Source organism: Eschrichtius robustus, chromosome 9 (genome assembly GCF_028021215.1).
Source record: "Eschrichtius robustus isolate mEscRob2 chromosome 9, mEscRob2.pri, whole genome shotgun sequence".
Lineage (NCBI taxonomy): Eukaryota > Metazoa > Chordata > Mammalia > Artiodactyla > Eschrichtiidae > Eschrichtius > Eschrichtius robustus.
The window spans coordinates 119,230,383-119,250,297 of NC_090832.1; the positions used below are offsets into that span (position 1 = coordinate 119,230,383).

The window sequence follows — 19,915 nt, forward strand, 5'->3', positions numbered from 1 at the left end:
AAGGAGAATTTATGAGTTTGTGTTGCAGAAGAAATGGATGACCTTAAGGAAGATATGACCAGCTGCTGCCACCCAGAAGTCTGGCTGCACCAGGTGTTTTCTGAGACTGAAGAAACAGATTTCCCCCTCAGTTCCCTGAAGCCTCCTCTCTCTTGCCCCCTAACTGCATAAAACTCCCCACTTTAGCTTCTTTGTTAAGGTGGAGCCGAGAGGTCTTGCTCTCTAGTCTTCTCACTTCCGCTAAATGAAATAAACCTTCCTCTATCTACACAGACCAATGTCTCAGTGGTTGGTTTTGGCTGCACATCGGACGCCCAAACCTGAATTTGGGAGGTTTGGCAACCCTTGTAGAACTGAAAACTTCCTTAGATTTTTAATCTAAAACTTACCTTTTCAGATGAGGTCCAAATAGATGAAATGACTTTTCTAGATGCCTTGATATCTTTCCAGTTCCTTTCCATTTCCTGCGCTCTGCCATCATAGTAGCTGCTTTACCCACCTAACTTTTTTTCACCTCCACATCATTATCTGTATATGTGTGTTGTAGATGTGTAGTATTGCCAGAATTAATTTGTAAAAGAGCTCTATTTAATTGGCTTGAAGAAAATTACATGCTTATATACTCAGAAATATTAAAAAAAAAAACTAACCCAAATGAACTTCAAGATCACAATATCTAAGATTAATGATTAATGCATGAAAACAAGTTTAAGTTGTCAGTTTAATTAATACAGACATGTCTTTAGAGTCATCAACATTAAGTATAATACTTTTACTGTACCTAGCTAGGTCTGCCAGAAGTCAAATAAGATCTTATTATTCCTGTTACAATATTTGTCAACAAGAAAAATGACTTGAATGATGAACCTTTTAAGTAAATCGAATGTAAATGAGATGACAGATTGATAGCAGATTGTAAAGTTTCTTTACCTTTTAAGTTATGTGTTATAACTTTATTAGCTTTTGAAATCTTTTATTGTTACTTTGGTTAAGCGAATAAGTATTGATCCACAATGACCTATGATCTTATTTGACTAAGTGTTTTGAAATCTTTTTGATATGTTTGAAAGTTCCCAAAGATCAAATTCTAATTGAAATTTGTTTGACCTCTAGCTACCTTTGCCGCTTTCTAAAGGGCCCCTGGAACATCTCAAGAGAATTGTTTTCTCTCCTTACCAAGGAAAGATATTAAACTAATTGGACTTATTTGGTATGTTAAATTACATGACAAACATTGTCCAATGAGTGCTAATAAACCTTCTTAGGTTATATTGTATGGGTAAATGTCATTATTGTGAATGTCCTAGAGATTATATGAAATTTCTAAAATTTGACCACGTCCTAGTAAAATGTTATCAGTAATAATTCTAGTTATTATCTAAATGTTGTTTGCCTCAACAATAACCAGCTTTCTTTGTCAACTGCATTGTAATCAGATCTTTAACCTTGACTTTTTAAGTCTTTTGTCATTTATAGATAGTTATTGTTGTACTCTAATGCTTTTGCAAAAGAAATGCTTTGTCTTCAAGAAGATTCATAGAAAGGACTTTTTGACAAATACAGGCTTCTGATAACTTTTAGATCATACTGCTGAACTGGGTAAGAAATTAAACAATTCTAATGGAAAAGCTGATGGCTTCATAGAACTCTTAACAGAATATTAAGATCAGAGATTAGTTACATAGGACTGAGGGAGCTGATGCATAGGGTTATAATTTTTTTTGTTCTTTTATCTGAAATATTACTGGTGTTTAATCTGTGTTTTCCAGATATAAGGAAACCTTTCCCCTCAAGCTATAATTATAACTTATAGCAATTTGGTAAATTATACCTTTATAAGTAGAATTGTAACATTTATCTTTTCTCTCTACCTGTTCTCTCCAGAAATTGGAGACTCTTAGTTTCCCAGCAGCCTTATCAGGTGGATAAGAAAGGCCACCTCCTGGCATGTGCAGGAATCTCGAGGTATTTTGGGGACCTTGAGAAGAGAGGAATACACTGGAGTCTATAGATGTTGCAGGCAGAATCTGATGGCAAGCCCTTGACATGGCTTTCCCGGCCTTGATGCCTTTTAAAAGTTTAATTTGAGATTCCTTATAAAAATTTTCAGCACAGCCAACTTAAAAGAGCCTATATGATAATTACACATGTGTAAATAATTAGGCCAAATTTATTGAAACCAGACTTATTTTGCAAATAAATTAGTCTTAATTTGGCTACATTTGATAGAAATAACGATAATTTTAGAGAGAAAAAAATTATGTTTCAGTGGACATTAAATTCTAGGTCTTTGAGGGTTTTTTATATTTACTACCAATGACGTGCTTTCTCAGATGGCTCCTAGTTTCTATGTTGCATTACTGTGAAGTTTGTTTCTGAAGCTTATCACAGTAATCTATCTTTGGATGAAGATCAGATACCCCATGACCTGCAGCCAGAAGATTATGCATACTGGAAAAGACATCAGATAAAGGACTCTACAGCCAAGTTGGAGGGGGCCATATTAGGCCTTGTTTCCTGAATAAACTGCAATCCTGTTTCTGACACCCAACTTTGACTAACTTAGACCAGCACTACCAGATCAGGACGAGATGAATGAAGATGACATCTGAAGTAGACAGCTGACCCAAGATACTGGACCAGGACTGTATTTTGCTTATGAAGCAAATGTATTTATTCCTTGGGCTCACTCATTTGCAAGTTTCAAAAAAAAAAAATTAATCTAGTTGCTTTTTTTAATTTGTGGCCAATTACCTACTTCCTGTACTCCTAGATTACCTTGGTAGTTTTCTCCTCTCCAAAGCTCTAATTGGATGGTCCTTAGAAATTTTAGTTTAAAAGAAAGAAACCATGCAAGCTGCCATTACTGCCAATATTACCAAGTGGGATCTTCTTACCTGGCCAATTTAATGACACCTCCTCTGAACCTGGCCATGAATACTCCTCTTCATTAGATGTTAAATACTGGGTTGCTCCTAATGGGACCAATGGATTTGTGGAACAAGTTTATGGCCTTGGCTCTCCCCAGGTTGGTTGGGAAGATGCACAGTTGGTTTCTTTTGGGCTCAAGATCACCTGTGTGTAGCCTTGGAAACAGCCCCCGTCAATCTGCTTTTAATGTGAGCATGCTGGGTTTCAATCAGTTTTCCAATGGTATGACCATTTGGCCAGTGTATTCATTTCTTTACTTGGAATAGAAGATATCATTAATCACATAGTAGCTTTAACAAAATTTGCTGAGCAAACTTTAAATGATAGTCATCAAACCAATAGCTTGCTCAGTTCTGAAGTCTCCATAAGGAGGAAAGTGGTCTTACAAAATCACATAGTCCTTGATATTCTAACTGCTTCCCAAGGGGGAACTTGTGATATAATGCATACTGAATGTTGGGTTTTTATACCTGATGTGTCTTCTGATGTAACTCATCTTATGACACATATGAAGAATCAAATTTCTGCTCTGAATGATCCTCTTCCCATTTTAGGAGAATATTAGGAAAATGGTTTGATTTAGAAGGATCTTGGCTGAAACATTTACGTAATGACATTGTTACTTCTATTGGCAATTTTGATTACAGTTTGTGTAACTTATAAATTGGCAGCTTCTTGCCCCTTTTGTGCTGTATATTACCTACTTCTACTAAGATAATGATATCTAGACAACTTGAAACTACTGATCACATCCACAGTTCTCAATAAATTAATGAATGTGCAAAATGCACATATGAGGTAAAATTGGCATAAGTCCTACTGGACAACTTGGAATTTATTATTAGTTCTTGCCAGACATCTTTACTAGTACAACCCCCTGAAAGGAAAGAAAGAACCAGACTATTAAGACCCAACATCAAGGGACATGATAGACCCAGGGCGTGTAAGCAACCATCCTGGCATCAAGGGACCAAATGTTTGATCACCTAATGCTTTGCATCCAAAGATTAATGATCAAAAAGGGGAAATTGATGAAATAAAATTCATATTTTATGGCAAGACAAGAAAAATTTGAACATAAAATTTTTCTCTGCCTGTTTGGGCCTCCTCCCTCCCCTTCAGTGTGTGTTGTGCATCTGCATTAATCAGACTTCCTTAGAAAACAAGCTTCCCTCTTAATCTTGTAAAGGGTCAGGATGATCCACTACTCCCTTTGTACGAGCAGATCTGGATTGTATAAACTGGCAATGCTGTACATCATTTGACATATAACCCTTTGTCTCAAAAACTTATGTGACTGTACTTTGACCTCTAACAGATGGAACAGTCCTCAGAGTTTTCTAAAAGATTGTCTCCCGGGTTATAATCCTCAGATTGGCTCAAATAAAATTTACCATTTTTTTCTTAGATTGACTATTGATTAATTTTTCATCTACTGTATAATAAATTTGATTTCTTGTATTTATTGCATCAGAGATTGATCCAAATTGATTTTAAAGTTGACCTTTTCCTGATTTTTATGTAGTGTATTTATTAAACTTTTTCAGTTAGGCATTTAAGAAAATCCTTTTGTTCTCACACTGAGAGACTGTCTGATTAGCCTGAGGTCATTGGTGTTGTGATGAAGATTTTGCAAGTTCACAAATAACCACAGTCAGTAATCAGAAATACAAGTCAAGCAAGATATTTTAATGGTTAATCTCATTAGAGGAAAGACAATGACACCAAAATTCCTTAGTAGACAGTCTAAGAACTTTGTTTTGGGAAGGAAATAAGGTTTCATTTCTCATAATTCCACACTTTCTTTAAATGAAAGAACATAACTCCAATGAGACCTCAGACTTCATAACTTCCACTGTATAGAACCTCAGTCAATTACATACCATGGCATATAGTTTTCCATCGTTTATCTATTACAGGTGCCATCAATTATAGACAGGGTCTTCCTTTCAAATACGATGTTGCAATTTCTTGTTTGACAGCCAACCGACACATGTGTAACAGTGAAATTATTTTTAAAAAGGGAGGGGCCGTGGAGGAAAGAAACTTTCCTTACTCCATGAGAAAGACAATTTGCCAACAAACAATTGAAATATAATGAGGTCAGTGCCATATAAAATGTGTGCACAGGGACTTTTAGAGGGTCTGTGGAGGTACCACACCTTATCCTCTTTATGATGTCAAAAACTAAATTGTGAGGAAATTGGTCCTCAGGTCTAAGTGATATTGTGGTTCTCTACGCAGGAGAGAAGAGATTCAAAAATAAAGGGACGTAGAGAAAGTTGAACCTTATACTACACTTATTATTAATAATTTGCAAAACCGTATACCCTGGCTGATCATGTCCTTTTTCTCAAGCAAGATCTTAGCAGATTGCCATTGCCCTAGAAACAGAGATCTCCGGTTCCTTCCACTTCGGGGAGATGCTCAGTTTGTTAGCTTATGTACTCCATTTGTCCCACTGCCTACTTGCACCCGTGCTCTATGTGGGAACCGGTGCTTAGCCTCTTTGTGAATCAAAAATGACTGACCACAACTCTCTTGTTAGGATAGCACAGACCATCTGGTGATCTGATAAGATAAGGGCCCTTTATCCTTGCAGAGAGCATATCTTCCCTCTGAATCAGTGATTATTGAGAGTTTTCTCTTGTTAAATCCAGATACTCTGCATCTGAAACCTTCAATGGGTACAGAGGCTTCTGCAAGGGTAGAAACACCAGGCAGGGCAATTTGGTGAGGAAGATCTGGCACAGAACACCCTGCTGAAGGAGCAACCCTTTGGGATTAGGAGTCAATAATTAAGTGCCTATAAAACACCCTGCCATTTTGACTATCCATATACCTTGTTCTCAAGGAGGAGAAAGAAATGGGAGTAAGAGTCAGAAAGACCAAAACTGAGTATGTGTTTATGGTCATGGAAAACTTCTGTGAAGATTAGGAGACAGAGCAGTTGGAAGAAGGAATTATATTGCCTTTTGCAAACATTTATCCAGCATATTCTATTCACTGTGAGGAATATGCAAGTCCTGCCTCTGAGAAGCTTACAGTCAAACTAGGGAGGCAGCGTTTTACACCAATGCCGGTCAATATAAGGCAGAATGGGACAAATGGACTCCTGAAGAGAGAGAAGAAAATTATTTTATCCTTAGAGATACTTATCTCTGAAAGAGATGCTGGAAATAATGCCAGGGAAGACTAAAGGAGGACTGATTATCTTTAAACAAAAATGATCTGGGGACTGCAGGGAACTGGGTTCCTACCATCATCTGTGGACCAGGTTGCTGTGCCTGGAACCGTGCAGTCACTAGGGTTGCCCCAGCTGAAGACAGACCTCAGTGTTTGACATTGTTCATACGTTCCTTGGGATTCACTGAATACAAATTACAAAAGCAGACTTTAATGACATTCAGAAAAAGAAAAAGAAAAGCGTTTGGTGCAGTGTGCCCTATTGCCAACAAACGTGGGGCCCAGAGAAGTTGCTCTGGTTTCTCTACCTGGGGGAAAAGCCTGTCCTCATTAAAAGTGACTCTAGCCCAGGACTCAAAGGCTAGACTCAAATCCATTTGAGCGTATTTGATGGAAAGCCTGAGACCCCTTCTCCCAGGAAGTCATGAAATAACAGTCTTTTGGCCACGGCTCTTAAACCATGTGCCCCAAAGGGCTCCACTCCTCCAAGAAGAGAAGCCAAAGAGCTGCAATTATGGGCGAGACCCCTAGCATCTGCACCTTTCCTGTGGAAGGCATCTTTGGGTAGACATCAGCCTTGCCTGCTTTTTGGATATGTGTATCTTTAAATAATAGGAGAAACCCATTCCTTTGTCCCCAGTAAGGCAAAGATACATTCGGATTGGCTATGGCAATGGACCACCATTTCCGGCACAAGGCTGACAAATAAAAGAGATCAGAGCACAACCCCACAGTCACTCCCAGCACACTCTACTGAAACCATTACCCAACTGCCCATGTAGAGGCTGGCTGAGGACTGCTGGAAAACCTCAGGAGCGTTCACTCTACTGAGTAATCTCCCTTTAGACTGACAGCGGAACGCAGTGGGAAATATCTGAATGTTGATGGACAAAGCATTTGGGGAGGCTAAAGGGGCGAGGGAAACCCTGCAACCAGCTGCGTCTCTTGGTGTCTTACAGTGTTCATCTCACTAAGGCATCACACTATGATGTAACTCCAAGGAAAAGCGTCTCTCATTTTGGCAGATCTGCTGCACCGCTTCTGCATATTCACAGTGATAAACACCATATTTTAAAGAAAATACAAAATGCAGAAGGGAAAACTGTTTTAAAGCAAACAATTTTAAGTAAAAAAGAAGGTTGAATACTCATTTTAAATGATTTTAATTTGATGAATATTATGTTCCAACTCAAAAAAGAATATTGCACAATGCTTTCATATCACAATTGTTATTTTTCTCACTCTGGTGAGATTTTGATAAACACAGTTGGCTTTGGAAATAACACAGAGAATGTCTTAATTGGTTAAATAATTTCAATAGCCTGTGAAGAACTGAAAGTAGGATATTACATTCATAGAAAAAACAAGTACATATCCGTAAATTCACTCGGCTGTAGTGAAAAATAATAAACTTCTCATGGATTTAATAAAACTTAAAGGAAACAAAATTGAGAATGCTGTGAAAATAGAATGTAGCTCCAAAATTTTTCAATGCAATCTTTTGCTTTTGAAAATCCATTAAACCTTGCAAGACTTCTAAGAATACCTGATCACATTGTAAGTCTCTTATATTGGAAGAGCTAACATCTGATATTTTTAAAGCAAAATCTAAATAAATACAGATCTGAATTGTTAAAATAACAAAATCTGTGAATGGTGAGGTAAAATTACCCAAATAACATAAACAAACAAAAAGAAAACAACACCAGAAAATAAATGAATCATGTCATGGCACCTATAAACATTTCTGTGTAAATTTATGAATCTACAGCATTTTCCGTAAGTAACAAACACAGTTTTCATCATTTAGTTATGGAGTAAATGCTGAAAATTTAAGAAAATAAAATTTTAGTGGTCACTAAGCAAAATTAATTCCATGAAACTCTCCCAATTTTTATGAATTTGTTACAAAAATTTTTGTCATTTTTCCTTTTTGCCTTCTAATTAGTATTTTTAGCAGAGGCATAAACACTGGAGTCTGGAGGGGCGTATAGGCCTCAGATGCCAGATACGTTTTTTTTAAACCTTCATCTTGCATTTTTGTTGTTTTTAGAATTGTTGCTCATCAAATTCATGAACACACCCTACTTTTGCTATGTTTTTTATTTATTTCCAGGAAAATTCAACCACAGTATAAATAGAAAAGGCACAGACATATTAAATGCATTGTCTGATACACCATTTACTCCTCGCACTGGTATTTAGAAGCTGTGAATTATTTCAATAGTGTTGGTGTCTCTGTTAATGTTTAAGCTAGATATTCCACACCATGATTTTTTTTCAAATGGTGGTCCTAAGATGCAGTTCATTCTGCACATTTTGTGACCATTCCAGGCATCTAATATCTGGAATATTTCCTCTACCACTAACTTCATCAAACCCTAATATTTTATGACATACTTGAAAAAAAATCTTTGTAGAAGATACCCTCAAAAAACATTCTCCTATCAAAAAGAAAAGGGCAACGTAATGGATTAGTTCAATTATATGCCTTAACCTGGAAACACTGATTATGACTATATTTCAGAAAACCTAATTATTCCATTCAGAACTGATTCTCATTCATACTGATGATTGGAGATTTGCTTATGATAAAAAATATAGAAATTATAAAAAATATAGAAATCCATGTGCCAGGATTGCACATGGGGGGCAATTTTTTCAATTGGATGTTGATATTGGAATATGACTATTTATGACCTTGTTTGTTTATTCATTAGATAAGGATATGACTATTTGGTGTTTTCTATTTTCTGTTAATTTTTAATATTCTATTATTTTATTTCAAGACTTTTTTTTATTAATTTAGGTTAATTTTACTCATCTGTCACTCAGATTCCATTAGAGTTTAAAGAAAGGATTTAACCATAGCAGAGGCAGAAAAGAGCTCTGTATCCATCTGAATGACTTGGATCACACCATCACCCTCACTCTGCTTTGCAAGTACCAAATTTCATTACAAATGCAGGAGGAACAAAAACTTTCGGTCCAAATATATATAAATTTTTTGTAATATTTTAAATTAAAGTCAAGAAGTATTTAAAGCTTTATCCTCTAGCCTGTTCACTCTTAGTGTAATAAAATTCCCACACGTTCAGAAAGTTACTTGCTTCAGACGCTAGTTTGTGATAGATCAGAACATTTTTGCCATAAGAAGTATAAGCATTGGCCAATAGGGAACTTAACTGTGAATCAAAAAATACAACAATACTAAATAAAACCCTTTTCTCATTGCAATTGTCTTTACAATTCAGAAACATTTTCAGAAATCAAAAGCCATAACAATTTTTTAAATCTTCACACATACACACTCTAGTTTTCTTAATCAGTAATGAAAGCCTTGCAGGTCTGTGATGCATTCACAATCATTCATGCTAGGACAAACCTACTGTAGCATTTCTTTTACTTACAAAAATCAAAACTAATTTTACATAAAATATAGTTATTTAATTTATAATAGCTACTGAATGTGATTTGCTAATTCCACAAGGTATACCTCAAAACCTAATATTTCTGTTCCAGAGATTCAGTGTGGATTTCCCTCTGTGGCCTTAGGAGCCTGGATAAAGCCGTGGACTGGAGAAATGGGCCAATAGTATTACTTGTGTGCTTTCTAGTTATCCTTGTGACACTCAGAAGCATTCTTCCTTTAATCTCAGTAAAGTGACGTGAGACATGATTTCTGCACCTAGAAAATGTGTCAACTCTTCAGTTATCTTTCAGTTATCTTTTTAAAGACCTTATTGAAAACATGTCCATATTAACAAAGTCTTTTTTTAAAAAAACCTATACTATTAGGGTTTCAAGTAGATTTCTGATGCATATTTTCACTTAAACCTAAATTCAACAGCAGGTCTGACACTGAGATTTGAGTAATGTATGTTTGCTTTGAACCTTTAAAGAATATATTCTCTAACCTATATGTGGTTATGAAAACCTGTGCAAATCCTAGCTATCAAGAAAAAAAAAGTTATCTATCTTGGGATTTGTCCTACCATATTTTAAAAAGATGCTGATAGCATCTAGGTCAGTTTTTATTTTCAGGCTTTCATTTGGGTAGATTGTGAGAAATATCCTGATATCACAGTCCTTATTATAAGTCCTGTACATATAAGTAAACAACGCAAACAAATATAATTGAACTGTCAGTAGAGGATGTTCCTGTAAGTCTTACTGGTTAAACGCATACAGCTCCTTCTATTAATTTGTTCCCTACGAAACCCAATTCATCCAGGGTTTTGGGCACAGAACACTAGAAAGAGCAACTTTAAAAACTGGCTTAAGTATTTAAAATTAAGCTCTTAAGTCAGTGTTACTTGTTAGTGTTGAACCTTGATCAGAACCACAGCACTGTACAAACAATAATAACGCCTCTTCCAGAATCTCCTGCTTTGCATTTACCTCTTGAATTTACCCCAGGAAATATGTAGAGTGTTGTACTTTCTTTTTTTTTTTTTTCAGAAATAACAAATTGATGAAAGAAAATAAGTATAGGTTACCATTTTGAATGCACCAATACCAATGCTTTGAAGAACTGACAGTGTATTCTACAGATACATGTGCCATAGACTATGAAAAAGGAAACACTTTAGTAAAAAAATCACATTACAAAGTGTATTATAAAAATAAATTACACAGCATGTGCCCAGGGACCTGAAAGCTTTGCCAAAGGAAGAGAAATTTATTTTGACATAAAGATTGAATTGCTCTCATGCTACGTATTTTTATATTGTCAGCAACACCATGTTCAGTTTTTACATTTGTATCCTCAAAAAAATTCACTGGAAGTAGAAAATTATTTCCAGTCATGATCAGTAGCATAGAGGACCTTAGTGATGGTGGAGAGCTGGAGAAATACTATCCATTCAACAGGGGTTCAGAAGAGGTACACACACCCAGTGTGTGCTCGGTTTACCATTTCATCTGGAGTTCATACGTAACTGGTGTATGATGATGCTTTCTACAAAGAGAAGAAAGATACAGCATTTTCAGTTAAACTGAGACTCAAATCAGTAGTTTATGTGAGGGTCAATACCATATCATTCCACTAAAAGACCATAGGTGTTAAACAAGAAAACAAACAAAAATAGGTGCATGAGCCCAATAGCTTCTCCCGCAAACCTTTCCTATTCTTGGGTAAGTTCTTTATATTGACATAGGAGCTTTACCCCTAAATTCTTGAAGCTTTTTAGAAACCATGTCTAATATTCTAACCATATTCGATTGATTTTCCCCAAGAAAAGCACTGAACACAAAGACAGTCTTTACTATATACAAGCCCCATAGTGGAAACCAGACTATTGCCTAGAATTTCTGTGCTGCACGATAGTCACATACTTTTATTTGTTTATGGGTGTAGATTTGAGTTTTAATAAGGAAATATTCATTATTCCCAAGAAGTCACTAAATACAGATGACTCATTTTTCTCTCTGACTGCTGCTTTTTGCATAATTCTGCATATGCTCTTAAATCTGAACTCCTTTTTATAAAAGTAAATAAAAATAGATTCAGAAATAGCAATTAGAACAGTACCAGCCACAGTGAGTAATATTTATATTTATTTGATTGATTTCACTTTTAACCTTTATGGCTTTGTGAACATTTATCATCTTTTTTTTCATTATATCAGTGAGGCCCTACTACATGCCCATCACTGTGCTGGGCACGGAACTACATTGGTGAGCAAAATGAAGCAGGGCCCTGCCTTTGCTGAGATAAAGAACAGAGGAAAGAAATATCTAAGCCTCAAATGGTTTCTCTGTCTGAAAAATGTATTACCTCCCGGTCAACTAATGTCAAGGTTTATGAATAGCGTGAGGAAATTTCCACCTATTATTTTCATGTTAGTCGCAAATTCTTACTATTTACATTTTTTAACATGGATAATTGATATCTAAGCAAACATTAATTAAAGCTCATTATGTCATAGACCTAGAGGTTTACTTCACACTGACCACTAGGTGGAGATATTTCCACTCCTTCCCTTGACCTTTCCGAATTGAATTTGGGATAAAACAGATAGTAAATACATAAATGTTTTATATACTTAATAATAACTAGCTATGAAGGTTTTGAAAGGCTTTTAAGACATAGGTATGATTTTTTTTACTGTACCAGAAACCCATAAAAATCATTATCTCGTTTTATCTTTGGAAAATTGTTCTAGCCTCAAATTTTTTCAGGGCCTAAAATTGTATCAAAACTTTCAGGTAAAAACTAAAAACACTAAATAAAATATTATGCAGGTAAAAATCAGGATCTCACATTAAAATGTTATTTCCCACTCAACACTTTTTCTTTTTAAAAATTTCTGTAGTAGGTTTCAAAGAGGGAAAAGACGTAGGTCTCAAACCTCCTTAATAGAATTATCTTCCCCATTTTCCTCCCTTAAGAGATCATAGGAAACATACATTTAACAGAGAGAAATCTAGAATTGTTCTTATTGTAGATGTAATTCAGAATGCGTGTGCCTTTGTTTCCTCATTACAAAATGAGGGTATCAGAAATCATCTCTCAAATCCCTGGCAGGGCTAATATTTTTTTACTACAGTACCTTCTTTTTTTCCTAGAGCTGCCTTCTCCTAATCCTAGCATTTTATAGTCTCCGTAATAATAATGGCTTTTCAAGATACATGCACCCCAATGTTCATTGCAGCACTATTTACAATAGCCAGGACATGCAAGCAACCTAAGTGTCCATTGACAGATGAATGGATAAAGAAGATGTGGTAGGTATATACAATGGACTATTACTCAGCCATAAAAAGGAAAACGAAGTTGTGCCATTTGCAGCAACATGGATGGATCTAGAGACTGTCATACTGAGTGAAGTAAGTCAGACAGAGAAAGACAAATATCCTATGATATCACTTATATGTGGAATCTAAAAAACTGGTACAAACAAATTTATTTACGAAACAGAAATAGAGTCAGAGATGTAGAAAACAATTTTATGGTTACCAGGGGTGAAGCGGGGAGGGAGGGATAAACTGGGAGATTGGGATTGACATATACACACAACTATATATAAAATAGGTAACTAATAAGAACCTACTGTATAGCACAGGGAACTCTACTCAGTACTCTGTAATGACCTATATGGGAAAAGAATATAAAAAAGAGTGGATATACATATATGTATAACTGATTCTCTTTGCTGTACAGTAGAAAGTAACACAACATTGTAAGTCACCTATACTCCAATTTAGAAAAATAATAATAATAGCTTTTCAGAATTAGTATTTGGTGAAAATATATATGGCAAGAGTACATACATAGAAACAATGTCTTGGTTGGACCATTACATTTATTATTATTTTTAAGGTAGCAAACTGGTAATCCATGCATGATATATATATTAATGCTATTAATCAGATTATGTTACTAAAAAGACTATCTCAAAAATACTTGACAATGCCAAATAAGAGAGTTTATTTTATTTTATTCAACTTCAATAATAAAAGATGGGGTTTAATATTTATGTACATAAAATTTACTTTAAGTAAAACAAGCCCAAGTTATTTTATTTTATAACATAGAGTCATACTTCACCCTGTTTCTAAAGACAGTGAGATAAGATCTATATGATAGTGGCTCTATCATAGAGACATATTTCATCTTGTTTCTAAAGACAGTGAGATAAGATCTATATGATAGTGGCTCTATCATTTGAAACTTACTAAGTATATTTGTTAAATCTATGTTTGCTTATTATCTATGTTTTCCCCAGATCTGTAAACTGACTCAGATAAGAATCACCCAGCCAATACACAAACTTATGAGAAATAAAAAAGGTTGTTTTAAGGTATTAAATTTTGAGGTGACTTATTACACAGCAAAACTATCTGATGCATAGGGAGTTCATGGTTGCCAGCGAAAGTAATAATAAAATAAAAATGCTTCGGGGATTAATGCCATTATTTGTGCGCTTTTTTTTTAAAGACTGAATTCCCAAGTCTCTTCCTTTTTTTTTTTATGATTTAGTACAATAAAATAATGTTATAGATTTTATTGAAGTTACAAAGTCAGTGAGCAAATCTTTTTCCATCTACTACTCTGTCTTCATTTCATCTCAGAATAAGACCCAAATAAGTCATTTGGGACCTCTAAGGTGACCTAAGTACAATCAGATGTAATTCTGTAATCTAAATTTTACTCTTTTTACAGATACCACTTTTCTGACATTAGTAATCTGTAGAATATATGAGGAAGATTGAGACCAAAGCCACAGTTAATTACCACCTCTATCAGCAAACTCAAAATAGCGAAGCATTTAAATTTGGGGCCCTCTGTTGTGTAGATGTTTAATAACAATTTCCATTTTTCTAACTGTAAGAAGAAAAAAACCCTCTAAATCTTAATCAGCATATGTACATGGGATACTGGATTTTTACATATATTTTTATATTAACAGTTGACCAAAGCACTTTTTCCTCTATATGTTTCTCTCAAGTGTTATCTTGAAGTTTTTTTTTCTTGAGAAGCTTCAGGTAACACATTAAATACATTGTTTTCATAATGTTATTGTGAAATGAATTCATTCTTTTATTACACTAGCTATTAGATAACTTCCCTGGAAAGGAAGTTTAACGTATTATCAATTCCTAATTACACTTGATTTCTGACCTTACAAAGATGACTCACTTATCCTACTTGGGTGGTATCCCCCAAACTACTGGCCAGCCAGATGACTTGAGATCCAAAGTTGTATACATAAGACAGGATTTGGGGAGAAATCTGGGGGAGAATGTCTCTTGAGTGCTACGGTGGGGCAACCTGGTAACAAACTGGAATTCTGATTCCTCCCAGGAGAACCCCTTGGCTGTGGAGTAAGAAAGATGTATTCCCTGCAAAGTCAGTGCCTTCCTCCTGAGCAGTGCCTATGTTTATGCCCTGCCAAGCCTCAAGGGGACTCTTGAGCTCTGAATTTTAAAAATCAACTCTAGTAAATGAGACCACATCACTTTGATAGCCTCCAAATTCATATACCAAAGACAAAGCAGAGCAAAAGTTCAATTTATAGCAGGACTTTGCATCAGCAAAGGAGGGCTGCTTTATTCACAGGAAACTGCACACCAATGTTACAGAAAACATTTCCTGTTGGATTCTGCATCAATTTGGCTGGCATATGGCCTGTTCCCCTGTTCCATGGCTCCTACTCCCAGGAGCTCTGCCTGGAGAGCAAGGCACTGGCTTAGGGCTATGCCTTTCTTCTCCACCAGCTACCAAGCTTTGACCTTGCTGCCTGCAGGGGGATTTTTCCTCCTGCAAAAATATCCGAATTCTCTACACCTTTTAGAAGTAGGAGTGCCTAGATATTGTTTACTTTTAAGGTTCATTTTAAGAAACTGCTTCAGTATTCAGTCCTGTTACTATCACGTGAATTCAGACGTTATTCAGAGTTCTGATAAAACATCTGTTTTAAATAGGAAATCCAATAAACTTCCTCTGTTGATTTGGACTTGTATTCTTCTTTTGGATTCAGCTCGGCTAACTAAAAATACTTCCGCTAATCAGTTGTGTCATTTGCTTCAGGAAACTTTGGAATCAGATGATACAAACTCTCTTGAGGTTTCTCAGCCACCTAAGAGTTTATTTGCTTCCTTACAAAACATTTTCCACTCCATCATCAGGCCAAATCTTCCCCTCGCCCGCCCCCCAGGTTGCAGGAGTTACCAATCATCGCAGTTATGATTGGTAGCTTTTTTTTCAGGCAAACTAATTGTTACCTCTCACACAGATTACTGTTCCCCCAGATACAAGCAAATTGGAACTAGTTATCCCATTGATAACATTAATTATAAATAAAAACTAAATGGTGGAAAAATAGCTAAATACCTGAGCCAAGCATGCTCAGGTTCTACTTTTTAGACACAGGTGTTAGACGCTGGATGCTGAGATCAGCTAAGGTTGATCTAAGTCTACGGTTGGTCACAGGATAGCATGGAATATAACATTATGTGTGAAACTTGAGAAGGGCATTGTGTTTTTTAGATAAGGATAATATTCATCGAATTGCTGTTATGAGAACTTTGACACACAGGGTTTCTATGTCGATAGCTCAATATCTCAAATCCTTTGGCAATATTATTTTGGCCCATTGAGCGGGTATTTTTAGTCTATGTATGAATATACACTTTGCTCACTTGAAGTAGTTTACTCGTATGAAATCCTGAATAAGGTACTGGGAGAAACTGAAGTCCTGGCTTCATCATTAATAAGAAAATGAGACACTCTAAGCGTTGGGGGTTTTCTTGTTTTGTTTTTGTTTTCATCTTTAATAATAGGGATAATTATCTTCTTGGCCTCTAAAGTCTAGTTCATTTCTAAACAGCCCTTGGCTTTGCAATTCTGTCCATCACACGTACATAATATTAGCACAAGTAGAGAGGCCAAAACTACTTTTACCAGATAAGCAATTAATCATTGGTTCTTAGGAAAAGCATTATGGCAGACTCTTTTAAGTGGCTCACTGAACAAGAGTGAAGCGTCTCATATTATCCCTCTAAGGAGGAATGCCAGAATCATAAAAGATCATAGCTGAATGCTAAGCCATAAGCCAAGGTAAGGTGGTTTGCCAAAGGTTACAGAGCCTTCCTCTGATCTCCCGGTCAGTCCTATGTCAGGAATCTAGTCACATTGTTCAGCAATCCACCTTCTCTCCATGTTCGCCTTAATATCTATCCTCAGTCTAAATCCTGCTTATGGGTGGTGGTGTTTGATCCCTTAAAACAGAAGCCTCTCTGATCTCTTTCAGAGGGTCCTTCGTGAAACTGAAGAGCATGACAGATCACCTGGAACTTGTTCTTTCCTGAAGTGCTTTCATGCTCCTCTGGGGGAGTAAGAGAGGATGAGCCATTCGTAAATAACTCAAGTATGTTTGTGCTTCGCAGGAAGCTCCCAGGCCCCCTTAGCTCTCCACACGTGTGATAGCGTCAGAGGCGAGAACTCCCCAGTCCAGGACTGCTGGCCGTTTTGCATCCATCACCTGCCACGGTGCCTTTGGAGGGAAACAGCAGTGACTTACACCATCCAGAACGGCAGCACCCGGATTTCCCCTAATTCTGCTCCCTCTCTCCCTCTGTGTTCTCACGCATGATGTGTCAGCGCCCCCCGTATCATTCTCGCAGGTTTGTATTGCAGACTAAGGAGGAAGCAAGAACGCCTCTTTCTTCTCCAACTCCCAGCCATCCTTTGACTGTTGGTTTTCTTTCTCTACAGTAAGTACCAAGTTTTTTTTTTTACAGCATTTGCTGTAAAAATGTTAAAAATGACAGGCTTTAAACCCCGGCTTAGATTCTGAAATAATGGCTTGTCTTGTTCATGGAGGCAAAGTTTTTAAAGGAGATTTTGAACAGAGGACAGAACCACCAGAAGGAAATGTCGGAGGAAGGGCAACCCAGGGAGAAGAAACAAGTTGAGCAAGTCAAGGGAAGGTGATCTGGCCACTGTGCAAGGCGTTCTGTGGGCCTGGGGGTGGGGGTCCAGGCGAGGGAAAGGGAGGGTGGGGAGGTAGGGCGCCAGATCACAGAGCCTTGAGTGCCACACCAGGGAGCTGGCCTTGCATGCTGTGGATAACAAGGAACCTTGGGAGGGCATCACATAGAGGAGTGAGATGATCAACTTGCACTTTGAAAAACAAAATGAAAAATGAATCAGGAAGTGTTGAGGCTGGAGATTATGGGATCAGTTGGGAGAGTATTAGAGTCATCCAGATGAGAAGTAGTTAGAACCTCCACTCAGGCAGTGACGGGGAAAATGGAGATGTGGGCGCAGCTGCCTCAGGTGTCAGGGGTTTGACAGGGGTATGAGAGACTTGCTGAATGAGTCTCCTTGATGGGCGAGGGGGAAGGAGGGGCCTGAGGTGGCTTCTGGCTTTCTTGAGTGACTGGGTAGCTCAGGACGTTCCTGCTGAGGTGGAGAATTATAGGAGAAGGAAAAAACTTGGAAGAGGGATGGAGGGGTTGCTGAGAGTGGCTTTGAGACGAACTAAGTTGGAGATGTACAGTGCCAAGTTGAGTGCGTGGTTGGAGATAGAGGTTTGGTCGTCATCAGCATATGGGAGATAACTGAAGCCATGCGAGTGAATAAAGTAACCAGAATGAGCATGTAGTGCAGGCAAATGGCTTTTGAAAAGATGAGGAGAAAACCAACCCTTAAGATGCATGCACAAGCAGCATGGATGGACCTAGAGATGCTCATACTAAGGGAAGTAAGTCAGACAGAGAAAGACAAATATCATATGATATCACTTATATGTGGAATCTAAAATATGATACAAATGAACCTACCTATGAAACAGAAACAGAATCAGGGACATAGAGAACAGACTGGTGGTTGCCAAGGGGGAGGGGGTTGGGGGAGGGATGGATTGGGAGGCTGGGATTAGCAGATGTAAACTTTTATATATAGAATGGATAAACAACAAGGTCCTACTGTAGAGCACAGGGAACTATATTCAATATCCTGTGATAAACCATAACGGAAAAGAATATTAAAAAAAAGAATGTATATATATGTGTAACTGAATCACTTTGCTGTACAGCAGTAATGAACACAACATTGTAAATCAACTATACTTCAATTAAAAAAAAAAATGCATGCATACAATAAGGAGCCAGCAAGGGAGACTGAGGCAGGGCAGTCAGAGAAGTTCAAGGTATCAGAAGGAGATTAGATGTCTCAGGCACAGAGGGAGAGGAGCATAGCCTCACCCTACTTTCACCCTTACAGAGATCCGGGGTTTATTCCCTGAAAACACTGACCTAACAAGTTCTGGACCTACGTACAAAATGGGCTGAATGCAAGGGAGTGCCTAAACTGTGAGATTCTCCACTTCATCTCCCTGATCTGTTCCCAGAATGCAGGTAGCCTGCCTCAGGAAGGTTACTGGAGGATTTTTCTCCATAGAAACTACTGGAAGATGAGCTTCGATAGATAGATAGATAGATAGATAGGTGATAGATAGATAGATAGATAGGTAGATAGACAGATAGGCAGACAGACAAACAGGTAAGCAAAAGAAGTAGAAGATAAGAACTCCAGGAAACAGAGGATTCAATGTAGGCAACAGGACAACAGCTGAACAGCAGGTGTAAAGGACCACCATTCCAGACTAAGTAGGGAAGCAGAGGGTTGAACTAGTAAGGCTTCCAGGGAAAAGTATGAAACTGATGTGCTTAAGTGTTTGGAAAAATTACTCATATGTGTTTGGTAGATCTATTGGAGCATTTGGAAAAAATACAGATAGATACACAGAAAAGCAAGCAGATGAAAAATTAAAGCGATTATTCTTTTGAAGGGGTAACACGGTAAGAGGAAGGAAACATAATCATAGTAGACTACTTGGCTCAGCAGGGAACAATATTTAAACTAACATTGTAAACATATGAACATGAAACATGCTGGCTGCTGGCTGCTGATGTATCAAAAAATGTGTGATGCAATCATATTGTGAGGATGGGGAAAAGGGAAGGGAAGAGACATGTAAGAGGACTAAATTCTCAAGCATCAAAACAATAATGGGAAGAAAAAGATATCCACAATTTATCAATTTAGAGTGAGAAATAATTTTCTCCAGGGAGTAGAGCTGAGTTTGGAAAGGGGGTGGGGGGTGAGGTGAGAAACAGCTGTTTTCATTGTCTTTTAGCACTGGCTTGTATTTTAACTGTGTATGAGTTACTTTCACAAAAATAAAGAATAATTAAAGAATCAACGGGAACAGTGGAAGTGGAGGCAGAAAAGGCCGAGCGTTGTGTCAGTGGCTCCACCGGGCAGGCAGGGAAGGGGGTCAGGGCA

The 19,915-nt window shown here is 37.2% G+C and overlaps 1 protein-coding gene across 1 annotated transcript in view; it reads right to left on the reverse strand.

Annotated features, from left to right (window-relative positions):
• Positions 1-7,948: 7,948 nt before the first annotated feature.
• The window catches only part of FILIP1 (filamin A interacting protein 1), a 266,678-nt gene continuing 254,711 nt past the window's right edge, over positions 7,949-19,915 (reverse strand). Inside the window, exon 7 of the mRNA XM_068551636.1 lies at positions 7,949-11,077. Coding sequence (XP_068407737.1) covers positions 11,037-11,077 — 41 coding nt within the window. The 3' untranslated portion in view covers positions 7,949-11,036. The remainder of the gene's footprint in view (positions 11,078-19,915) is intronic.